The sequence below is a fragment of the Ambystoma mexicanum genome, chromosome 12 (genome assembly GCF_040938575.1).
Source record: "Ambystoma mexicanum isolate Mex_15411 chromosome 12, UKY_AmexF1_1, whole genome shotgun sequence".
Taxonomy (NCBI): Eukaryota; Metazoa; Chordata; class Amphibia; order Caudata; family Ambystomatidae; genus Ambystoma; species Ambystoma mexicanum.
The window spans coordinates 881,679,533-881,692,136 of record NC_090936.1 but is presented as its reverse complement, the minus strand read 5'-3'; the positions used below and the strand labels follow the sequence as shown (position 1 = coordinate 881,692,136).

General features: G+C 43.2%; 1 protein-coding gene across 3 annotated transcripts in view; it reads left to right on the top strand.

The window, feature by feature from the left end:
- Nucleotides 1–12,604, top strand: part of LOC138513069 (uncharacterized) — a 1,355,028-nt gene that overhangs the window by 187,244 nt on the left and 1,155,180 nt on the right. For all 3 annotated transcript variants that reach the window (XM_069627754.1, XM_069627753.1, XM_069627752.1), the window contains exon 3: nucleotides 9,690–9,759. In XM_069627754.1, coding sequence (XP_069483855.1) covers nucleotides 9,690–9,759 — 70 coding nt within the window. The remainder of the gene's footprint in view (nucleotides 1–9,689; nucleotides 9,760–12,604) is intronic.

Here is a 12,604-nt window from a genome sequence, read left to right as displayed (position 1 = left end):
CAATGAGATTGCACCTTGAAAGTGCTAACAATCCGGCCATCATATCCTCTCCTTACCTTGGAAGAGAGACTAGTGAAAGCCTCTGCCAGCGATTGATCCCTTGCCTCCAGCAAATATTTTGGCACAGATAACTAGGCACTCGCAACAGGAATCCCAAACTAGTGATTTAAAAGGGAAAGATAACTACTGGACCACTGCCAGCCAGAATACCAGAGATGCTCCACTTGTAAGACAACCGGCTTGTGATCCACAAACAAGGAAATCTGGATCTTACCCAGTGATATTAGAGAGTTGATGATGGCTTGATTTTAAATCGCCACAACATCATGTCTTCATGTACTGAAGCGAATAGTGATACACTCGGATATTAAAATCATGCACTTCCTAAGTGAGGACGAAAATTACAGTGTCTCTGCATATGGCCTTGGCTGCCTTGGCCGCACTGCTTGTAGACACCCAGATGAGCTTTAACCACTTGGCTTCGACCTAAGATTCAGAGACTCAAAGACACCCCCGCTCTATTAGATCCTCACCAATTGCCAGATCTTCTGATGGCCGAAGACCTACAACCATAAGCGAGGGTTCTGTCAAACATCCGCCGGCTTCAGTGCTATCCAGCAGCTGCAGTGGAGGAAAGAAGTATTAGCCAAGTAACTTAGACTCTCTTAAGATTACCATAAAAGGACATGGTTCTTTACCAGAAACGAACAAAGCAGGAACCAAGGATTTTGCTGAATCAGTTGTAATTGATAATGGACGATCGTGGGACTGGCTCGCGAGAGCCTTTACATGCAATAAAAGCCAGAAGAATAATGACCAGTGGATGCTGGAGATTAGATCATTGAACATCGGGGGCTTTGCCCACCTTTTCCAGGTCTTGCCTCCCTCGATGTTCAAATTTAGGATTATGTCTCTACAAGAAATGTGGCTTCTGGAAGCACCCCTCCTTGACGGCTTTGCTACGTATCCTAACAAATCCATGAAAGGTTCTGCGGATAGACCCTTATCTGGCTTGACCAGCTTCATAAAAATAGCCTTAAATTAGAGGTAATCCGTGAAATTCAACATAATCCATTTATTCAGATCCTGATTATGAGCTTTAACAAGAAACACTCTGATAACAAATCTAAGCATATGGCACTTTTTAATCGGTACTGGAATCCAAGCAGCACAGAATCATCCCACTTTGTCGCCACCATGATGGCTTGGATAGACAATCTATGCAAGTCTACATGAGCCACTACTAATAATCTGTTGCGACTTGAATAAAGACTCCTTGAAATTTTGACATAAGAATGCCAAGTGTCTCATATGGGGACAAAATGATAATAATCTGATAGGAGGAATTGATTCACTAAGAGTGCTGCCAACTCCAGCTAGCAACCATGATCCAATCCTATTGTGTTTCTTGAATGGTAAAATTCAGTCTGAATCCTGGTTGCATAAGGTCGAATTAGAACCCAGAAGAAACCGGCTCTGCCTCAAACCACGCAGCGCAGCGCGGTCAGAAATGGAAGACTTGCTAGCCTGGCAAGCACTCGTTGAAGTTGGGGTCGATTAGGAACGTGTGCTGATTGTATTTCGAGAACATTTGCAAAGGAGTACCTGGCTGCACTTTAAACCAAAACTTTGTTTTGATGACTTGATCTGTAGTCAGAAATGCCTCCTACGACAAGAAGTTAGAGAAATTCAAAAAGCTCCATTGATCGTGAGGGCTCATTTTATCAAAATGCAGAAACACATATTGAAACTGGATAGCCACACACAGGTTATTGATGTATCAAAAGGATGCAGAAGTAATGCTCCATGCAATGTGCTTACAAAATACGAGGAACCTGTGGCGACTCCTGAATGGAGGGAAACTAACCACTTTTTCCTTCCAAGTAAATCCCATACCGGGAAAAACTGTGGGTGACCTATATTCAAAATCTATACAAGAATACCACCCAATAAAGAGATCACCCTTTAGCTACTGACGGCATTTCATGGAATATCTGTTTTGACAAGACATTCTTTCCATAATTGTGAAAGCAAGCCGGTCACGAGCCCCCGGACATGAGGGACTAACTAACGAAATCTAAATTGGCTCTATTCTGCCAGATCTATTGCCCAGAGGGGCCAGGTTCCATCTTTCTGGAAGCATTGTGTGGTGGTACCAATTTTCAAGAAGGGCAATCGGTCAAACCCCAAAACTACCGCCCAATTGCCCTACTTGATGATCTAGGCAAGATCTTCGCCACAGTGCTCCTAAGGAGGCTGAACAAGTGAGTCAGCAAGACTGGCGCACTTGGTGGCCGACAAAATGGCTTTTGTCATGGGCGTGGAGTGCAACCTGAATCTCCTCCTAATGAGCCTTATGAAAATCAAGACGCTGAGAGGCAACTGTAAAATCTACCTAGCATGCATCGACATGGAATATGCATTTGATAGCATTGTTGGAGAGCGTTTGTGGGAGAAATTGTGACTCAATGTCCTGCAGATCTATTAGCAGCCATCAAAGATCTATATACCGTAACATCTTTGCAGATCAGACTTAACCAAGAGGGTCATCTGACAGAAAACATCCCTACATATGAAAGGACTAAAACAGGAATGTCCTCTTGACTGCTTCACTATTTTTAATTCCTTCATTTCTGATCTGTGAAAAGTCACAATTCCTCCACCATGCTGCTCACCAAAGATTAATGGTCACATGACTGGGTGGCTCTTTTATGCTGATGACCTGGTCTTATAAGATAGAACCCCGAGAGGCCTGCAGAAGAAATTGGACCTTCGATGTGTGGAACAAAATGGCTTACAAATTAATGCCAATGCGTCTGAAATACTAATCTTGGAGAACAGAAGCACCAGGAAAAAGGAAGAACCTGAGTTGGCTCCTAAACCACCATCAACTCTGGCCGTTTCCATCTATTAAATATCTAGGTGCCATAAGTGCCAGCTCAAGTGAAAGCCAGTGGAAAGATCTGGAGTTAAAAATAAAACAATTAACTGCTCAGGGTTAGCTAACTGGACGGAAATATGGAAAATGTTCACTCCTCCAGATTGTACATGTTTATTTTAATCTGAAAGTGATCCCAGCAATCACTTGTACTGCCGAATCCGGTCTTGGATTGTCTTGGGGAAATATGGGACCGCCTTGAAGGAAGGTTCTGGAGACACATTCTGCATTTTCCAAATCCTGTTCCCATGGCAGTGATTAGGCACGAGATTGGACTGTTATCACTCCTCTTTAGGAAACTCCAAACCTCTGATTGCCCGAACCAATTTGGTATTCTGTGGCCGAATTGGTGCTGCCGCAGACTGGGCATTGAACAAGTGGCTGGGAAGAGGTAGTGCAATCCTGTCAAATCAGGGTTTAACAGTTGAGATTTTATGCCGTAATCGAACACCTGTGAAAAGACTATTGTGGGCTGATAATTGGAGAGGCACGGAAATGAAGAGCCAACTCTAAGGTACATATGCTCTCAAAATCTTGCAGCCTCTTTTAATGTGACCCCATCAAATCTTTAAAAAAAAAAGTCTGAGAATTGTACTTTAGATTCAGGCTAAACATAACATACTAAGACCACCTTATGTAGCTATGGACTGGGAGCAGAATACACCAAATGCCCAAGTTGAATCCCTGCAACATCTAACCCCATTTTTCCCAGAGTTAAGCCCACACAGAACTGTATTTTTAAGAAATTCAGACTCCATGCAGATGCATGGTGGGAGACCCTGTATTGTGGAGAAAACGTCGGGTGACTTGTGTCTCGGTAAAATATTTGAAAATTATTTTTTTCAATGTAAACATTGTAAATTATGGAATACTGGGGATGATTGTGACGTGACTGACTAAAGTTGGCAATTAGCTATATGCCTAATACATTTTTTTTAAAAAGAATGAGGCCCATTGTTTCTTTGAGTTTATTAAATACCTGTTCAGTGTATGGCAAGGCAGAATTGGGAGACGGGCACTCGGGCATTTTGTTTCAAATGTTCTTTAATCTCTCCCTAATGTGTTCAGCCCTACCCTAAAGAAATGTCTAAAAGGGTGCTTGTTGGGATGCCTCACAAAGTATGTTAAGTCCACCCTCCAGAAAACCTACTCTAGTGTGGATTCTATCCCTACCACTTCGAACACACAGAAAAAATATCCTCCAAAACACAAAGATTTCCTCCCCCAATATAGGAATAGTGAATGTCTTCTGACCCTGCCGTGAGGTTTCCTATTCGTAGGTAGAATCACAGTCTGCACAGTGTCTTTTCCTCACTACTATTTATCAGGTAGTTTGTCTCAGTCTTTGGTCTAGGAACCAGCTTGGGCTGTTTCCAGATCAGTTAATCCATACCAGGTGTTTTCCCTGGATTCCCCCAACTGGTAATATTGTTCCAGGCTCAATGATTGTTATCCTGTACTGGAGTTTTGTGTTTCTCACCCTAGCTTGGACTCTGGTTTCTTGTGCCCAGGCTTGGGGTTGGCTTGCTCTAGCCCTCATAGGTTTGGTCTCGTATACCCCACCATGAGGTATGGTTTCTTGTAGCCCATCTTGGGCTCTCGTTTCTCGTGTCCCACCCTGAGGTATGATTGCTCTCTCCTGGCCCGGGGTATGTTTTCTGACACCCTGCTTTGTGATTTCTTGTAGCACACCATGGGATATGGCTTCTCTTGCCCCTCCTTGGGGTATGCACAGTCGCACCCGAACTTGCAGTCTTTCTGGCACTGTGCCTTGGGGTATTTTTGACCCCCCCACCCACATCTCTCAGATCCACATTCTACCTTTTACTTTGTAGCAATCATCATCCTCGGGCAGACAGTACACCTCGTGGTAGGCGTCCACAACTTCTCTGCATTTTCTCACCTTTGCTGCAGTTAGGATCTCCCTTTCTCTCTCTGCCCTTTCTCTCTCCCCCCCTTTCTCTCTCCCCCTTCCTCCCCCCCTTTCTCTCTCCCCCCTTTCTCTCTCCCCCCTTTCTCTCTCCCCCCTTTCTCTCTCCCCCCTTTCTCTCTCCCCCCTTTCTCTCTCCCCCCTTTCTCTCTCCCCCCTTTCTCTCTCCCCCCTTTCTCTCTCCCCCCTTTCTCTCTCCCCCCTTTCTCTCTCTCCCCCCTTTCTCTCTCTCCCCCTTTCTCTCTCTCCCCCTTTCTCTCTCTCCCCCTTTCTCTCTCTCCCCCCCATTTCTCTCGCTCCCCCCATTTCTCTCGCTCCCCCCATTTCTCTCGCTCCCCCCATTTCTCTCGCTCCCCCCATTTCTCTCTCTCTCCCCCCATTCTCTCTCTCTCCCCCCATTCTCTCTCTCTCCCCCCATTCTCTCTCTCTCCCCCCATTCTCTCTCTCTCCCCCCTTTCTCTCTCTCTCCCCCCTTTCTCTCTCTCTCCCCCCTTTCTCTCTCTCTCCCCCCTTTCTCTCTCTCTCCCCCTTTCTCTCTCTCTCCCCCCTTTCTCTCTCTCTCTCTCTCTCTCCCCCCTTTCTCTCTCTCTCTCTCTCTCTCCCCCTTTCTCTCTCTCTCTCTCTCCCCCTTTCTCTCTCTCTCTCTCTCCCCCCTTTCTCTCTCTCTCTCCCCCCCTTTTTTTTATTGTGATGTATAGTTTATATAAACTTTTATTAAATTCAACACAAATCACAATAATTCTGTAAAGCAGAATCATTCCACTTTGTTGTTCTTCAGGAAACATCAGGAGCTCTCTTGATGTGCAGCTCACAAGTCCTTAAATGATACATTGCATGTTCAGTATTTATTAAGATCTTATCCATGTAATCGATTTACTGCACATGTTAATTTGGTGTTGTTGCCTGACATCGTAAACCACCACTCTTCCATGTTCCCTGTTATCGGGGTGAATTTACTTAAAAAGAGAGACCTTGGTACTTTTAATTCTGTGCATCCAATGATCAAATGTTTGGAGGATTAGATGTGTATTTTACAGAATCTGCACAGATTACTTTGAATTTCCTTATCTCGTTTCAGGAATAACATTTCCTTTGTTTTGTATAGATTAAGTCTTCATCTCAAAAACTGGTCTTGAAGGTACCGTGAGGGAAATATTTTGAGATATTTTGGTATTTGATCGATTCCATGGATCGCAGGTCCGTTATAGAGTGATGAAGCAAGAGAGCTCTGTTTTTCTCCATTTTGAATCCACTTCACTTTTTCTTAGCTATTTGAAGGAGAGTTAGAAGTGTTTCCATCTTTATGTCTGCATGGTAAAGCATGGTTCTGACTTTGTCTGCCCAGCTCTTAATTAGACCATCGTGAGGGAATTCTTTAGTTGAGGCTAAGATACGGTATGAAGGTGACGGTGGAGTTAAATGCATTTTCCTCAGGGTTGCTGCAGATCTCCAAAGGACACTTCCATATAGAGAATCTATGGATAATTCATATCGAATTGCTGTTATTGAGATATTTGACGGCAATTTAAGTGTGTTCTGCCAAAAGATGGCCTCTAGGAGCGGCCAAATGTCTTTGTTCAAATTCCAGCTAGCCTCGCTCCCAAATGTTATCGTTGGCACTACTTTTTGTAAAAAATTAAATGTCAATTTGAATTGGGGTGAATTTCCCATAATCGGAGTGTAGTTTTGCTCCTTGAAGCGACAGCATGCGCATACGACAGATGAGGTCTTGAGACCAATACCGTTCACTAATGGATTTATTAAATAGGACTCCTAAGTAGCGCATGGATGATGTAGTTTCAATGCATTCACCGGCAATTGTCCAATTAAAAGTTTTGTTTCTTTGACCTTGCTGGGGGCCGTATGTTATGATTTATGTTTTAGTTACATTCACGTCAAGATCGTTTTTTTGAAAGAGTTGTAAAGAATTTAATAATCTTTGCATTCCGATCGGGGTTGAATCGCTCAGGACCAGATCGTCTGTGTAGATGGCCCAGCTGATCTGTTGCCCATTGATTTTCAGAGGGAAGGACTTTGTTTCCTGCAAGGATGGTGGTAGATCAGCAATTAACAATTTAAAGAGTAGAGCTGCCAGTGGGTATCCTTGCTTTACGCCTTTTTCCATCACAACTTCATTTGTGATGTCTCCTAGAGCATTGATGCGAACACAGATTCTTGTGTTCGCATGTAGGGCCATTACTGGCTGAAAAAGTTCTCCAGCAAGTTTTGCTTAATACTATCAAAAGCTTGCTGTAGATCGACAAATCCAATTTTAATATGTTTAGTATTACATTTTTTTTTTTGTATTTTTTTAATTTGTATTTAATCTATTTAGATTTTTACAAAGACGTTTTGATCCTGTTGGGAAGTATATTAGTGTTTTGACTGTGCGTTCTCTGCATGGACCATGAAAGAAAAGTTCTGCAAGTGAATAGACTTCAGAAGGAGACCCAGTATCTTCATCTTATAACTAGAAAGGCTAGTCCTGTTGGGGTTGAGTGGCCTTCTCCAAGGAAATGTTTAGAAGGTTGGTCACTGCTACTAGCCATCTAGTTTGGGCTCCTGTAATTAAATTTAGCTCTGTGCCTATGCCCTGCATAAAGCCTGTTTGGCGACAGTCCATAATCCCAGCATTGGTTGCCCAATGTGGCCAATTTTCTTTGTAGGAAAAATCTTTCCGATGATATCGGGTAGGGCATTCGGGCGATACTTGGGAGGATCGTCCCGATTTCCCTTTTTAAAGATTGGAACTACAATTGCCGAGGACAAAGACTGTGGCAGTTCTCTCATGATGGCAATTTTCGTGAAGAGCCCTTCAATAAATTGGGACCATGGTTCGTTATTTTCTTTTATCATGATGTTAGTGAGACCATCCGGGCCCACGGCCCTTGAGTTGTTTAGTCTTTTGTTTGCTAACAGAACATCCTACACTGATTTGCAAAAATTCCATTGAGCATTACTCGCTGATTTAATTGTTGGCATGGTTGTGGGTGGTTTTTTGAATACTGATGTAAAATGCTTCTCCCACGTGTTTGAATGAATTCGGTTTGCCATCATTGCATTCTGATTTAAAGATCTTTGATTTAGAATTGTCCATATCTCTCTGGTGTTATGTTTCATGCGTCGCAAGATCGTTTCAGCTCTTTCTTGGTCTCGAATTAGTGTAAAGGACTTCAGCCAGTTCGATATTTGTCACCTTTTTTTAATGTTATCAATCGATTTTGCACCTATGTTTTTTTCATGGTTCTGATATCTTTATGAAGAGCTTTTTTTTGGTAAGCCGATTATGGCACTATATACATGTTTGTTCAATTGAGAATGATTTTCTTCCCATGTTCCTTGATTTTAAATTGTTGAAGCAATGGGGCATAATTTATTTGACTACTTGGAGACACCACGTTAAACAGAAAATTCTTATTTAATAAATTAATCGGATGCTTGTTGATTCGCAGTCTGTTCGCACCATGGTTAATCTCCAAGTTTTCACAGTATCTTGCTGATGGAATTTCACGTGGCATCTTCCATGTTAGTTTAAGTGCATCATGATCACTTTTTGTTGTTTTTAGAGTAATCAGCTGATCAATTTTGCAAAGCAAATTCTTTGTCCACCAAATGTAATCAAGTGTTTGTGGGACTTATTCCGGTGCCAGGTGTAACTCTCATGGATGTCCTGTAGCCATGTTTCCTGCAGACATATTGCAAAGTTATTTTCAAGTGTGAAAGGTAGTTCATTGAATAAATGTGGAAATCCACAAGTGTTCCACGAGATCAGGGAATGTCGGTCCTCCTTTTGCTTTGTTCGCCGCTAATGGTGGTTGAATTGCCTTAGTGGGGAATTCGCAGGTCTTCTCCTTTGGGTAGCACCTTGCTTAGTAGTTTATTTGTTCTCTTCTCCCCCCTCTTTCCCTCTTCTCCCCCCTCGTTCTCTGTTCTCCCCCCCTTTCTGTCTACCCCCCCTTTCTCTAATTTGAATGCAAGTACAAAAAAGACTAAATTTGGTGCCAGTACCTCCAGACAACGGCTATGAAATTAAACTGGCCACTGGGCCCAACATGTACTCCGAGATGCTTGGCGGACCTGCAACATGACTGAAGCCCATGCACCAGGGATTGTGGCACTGGCCATGACCACACTCCATGGACAGTGGCCCACAGTGGGGGTAGAGTGGCCATTGTGCTGCCAAGCTGCAGGCCATGCCCAATGGCCTGCAGCCATTGCAAGATCTACTGTGGGTTGATGTGTGAGGAATTAAACATGGCTGAATTCCCTTTTCCATGGAGTGTGGCCACTGGTTATGGCCCCAAGTCCTGGACAGTGGGCGTAGGACCACAATAGGGGGGTGGGGGGATGGAATGATAGGCAACTGGGCCACCGGCTGTGCCCAATTTCTACTGTGGGTTGCTTCACAGGCCCAGCAACATGGCTGAAGCTCACACCCTAGAGTTTTCGGCGGCTGCAGCTCATGGCCACAAGCCATGAATGGAGGCCCATAATGCCATTTATGGTATAGTGGGCACTGCATCAAGCAGCGGGACCGGTCCAGTGGATATTGTGGGTGGCATGGTGGGGCATGGGGAATGTCATGGGTCCCATCTGCAGTGCATGCGAGATGCAAGTTATATTGCGTAGCTTACCATTCACTGGCAAATTGTATTGATTTTGAACTGCAATTATAACCTCCCTTTTTTAATTGAATTTCAAAGGTTTTTATTAGAACTTAACCATTTATTTTTTATTTTTTTACAGAAAATGTTATGTCCTATTATATTACAGAGTTTCTGTTCTGTAAAGATGGTCACGAAGTTTTGTTTAATGTTTCAGGTGCCACGACGACAGGCCCTTGCAACATCTTCTCTGTTTACTGGGAGATACATTCCGAAGACCCAACAAGGTAATACGTTTGTGAGCAGGTTTAGAGTGTCTTTTGTGCTGTGGTAGTACGTGCCATGTTAAATGTCAATTCAAATGAATTGTGAGAAGTTAATGAGATGTCTTCGTTTCATAGGGTACAAAAGCTTAAAGCTGTGTCACAAACTATGACTTTCTTTTGAAAGCACAATTTTATAAGTCAATAAGAAACTGAACAAGGTAGAACAAAAGAATGTGTGGGTGCCTCCCCTATCAGAAAGGATTGAATACACCACCATTTGGTTTCAAGTCGTTTCTGGGCAGCAGCCTCCTGATTCTATGGACAAAAAGATGGCATGCATCTCCCAACCGCTTTCTCCAGACTTTGGGGCCTTCTAAAATGAACATTGTAAATTTGGTGAATCCAATGGCATCACTTCTTTCCCCGCAGTGACCTCTTTCCATGTGGCATAGGGATGGCAGCCGCTACCTGGTCCTGACCTTGGGGAAGCTGTATGATCGAGGATCACATGGGGGGGGTAGACAACCTTTGGGGGAGTAGCAGGGCACCATCGGGCAAGGTATGGTATTCCCCTTCCTCTTTTGAGCATACCCCATCCATACCCAATGCCTTAACATTTTATACCTCCCCTCATCCAATTAGGAAGGCTACTGAAAACTATCTTACAATATCTGTTTATGAAACATCAGGATTTAACTTCTCCTCTAAAACTCATGAAAATGTCTTCTCAAACTCTACCTACAAGTTATCAAGTGCTTACTTTCCTTTAAAGACTTCTGAGAACCCTTCAGAATGGACTTCCATTTCCATAACTGCAAGAACACTGGGACAAGGAAGATGAGCAGAGTAATGCAGAGTGGAAAAGACCAAGAGTACAGTCTGCGCTCTAGTGGTGGTAAGCAGAGGCGGGAGATTTAAATTGCAGCAATAGCTGACTGGGGCACACTGCTGGAGGGTGGAAGCTGCTTCTCTCTTGGCGGACTGAGAGACCATTGACCTGCAGAGATTGTCACCATCCAGCTCAAGAAGACAGAAGTGGAAAGTTGATTGCAAGAGGACACCCACTGCAAGAACAGCAGAAGCCAACACATGGTTCCTGGGCGTTTGCATGTGCGGAGCGGCAACTGTTCCCTTGCCGAGGCTGAACGGAAATCTGAAGGGCCCAGCTGGAACCAGAGAGTAGCGTATTGTCTGACGAACGAATGCGACGATGCTGGAAGAGAAGCCGAACAACCGTCGCCGACCGCAGGAAGAGTAAAGAATGCCAGCGAAAGCCGGTGAGTCCCCAAAAGGGAAGCAGGTACACCATATGGCAGACATGCCAAAAGCGAATAAATGTAGAGGGCAAAAAGGAAATGCCTGAAAGAGAAGAAAATTCCAAACCTTTACGTAAAAGGGAAAGTGAACAAGAATTAAGACTTTAAATTCTGTAAATGTATGCAATACACTTTGAAGAAAATCCATGGCAGAATAGTGTACCAGGCAGGAACTGTTAGATAAAGCAAGCTCAAGAAAATATTATGTTTACGTGTGTGCAGAGCACACATGAGACGAGCCCTGGAAGGAGAGGACTCCAGGCAAAGTAAAACTGCAAGTGTATGCATTTAAAGAAAGCCCTGGCAGGAGAGTATATAGGCAAGTGCTAATGACGTTCACATAAGAAAACCTAAAAGGGTCCTGCGAAGGATATTTCGAGATTAGCCAAAGGCTGTGTGAAACCAAGGAGTGAAAACCTGGCGGAGTAAATCAGGTATTCTAAAAAGATAGTTCAATTGTGTGTTTGGAACAGCTGCATTCTGGATTAAGAGAAATTCAAGGAACTGATATCTTTAAACATATGACAGAGGGAAGAGAAATGCAGGGGAAGGATTATGGGGCATTTACCCAATATCTTGAAGTCTCGGGTGGGGTACAAGCATAGTGTTGAAAAGGGCGGGATCTATGTAACCCACGCCATTTATTGCACAAGCTTACTAGAGGAGGGGAAAAGGGTGGAGGGCCTGCTCCCAAAGTTCTCTGTTCCAACAACAAAAACAAACCGGCGAAGGAGGAAAAGAACATTCAGCCATGCATGCCACATACAAGCAGATTCCAAGATGGCATGTATTGAAATGCTCACCAGCACTTAATGAAGGGAATTACAAGAATTCTATCATGAACCCAATTCCCAGATCTAGGTAGGGAGTGACTTGAAAACTGGGAATAACCAATCCAAATCCTGGGTTCAAATACAAACTTGCAACCTTTGGGAAGATAAGTTGTGGTCCAGAGCCTTTCGCTCAAGTATAAAAGTGCAGAGGAAAGCCGAGATGAGGAGAGAATCTTGGAAGAGACCGATCCATTATTCTGGCCTCCTTTACCCCTTTTTTTTTTGTTCTATTTGCCAGTGTGATACTGTTACATAATACACTTTGCACACTATTCGTAGAAGGTAAGAAAAACAATGCATAATATATAATGGCATTAGAATGGAATTACAATTCATATCGTGATCTAATTATATATTCATACAATTAACAATATAATTCCTTTCAATTTACTAATTTCCATTATTTGGTTTCATATTATATACACACAGCATTGGAATTTTGCTTTCTTTATGGAGGCGCAAAAAGCCCAGAATTAGTTTATCAATATCGAAATTATTATTCACGTAATTCCAATATGACTTCTTGTAAGATATTGTTGGGCATTGGGTTAATAAGTGTCTGGTGGTCTCCAATTGTGTATGAACTAATCTACATTTGCAGTCTGCTCTAGGTATTTTGCTCTCTGGCCCAATGACCACTAGGAATGGCAATTGATTGAATCTTAGGAGCATAATGAAACAACCGTCTATTTGAACCAATATATTATTTGAGGGGTG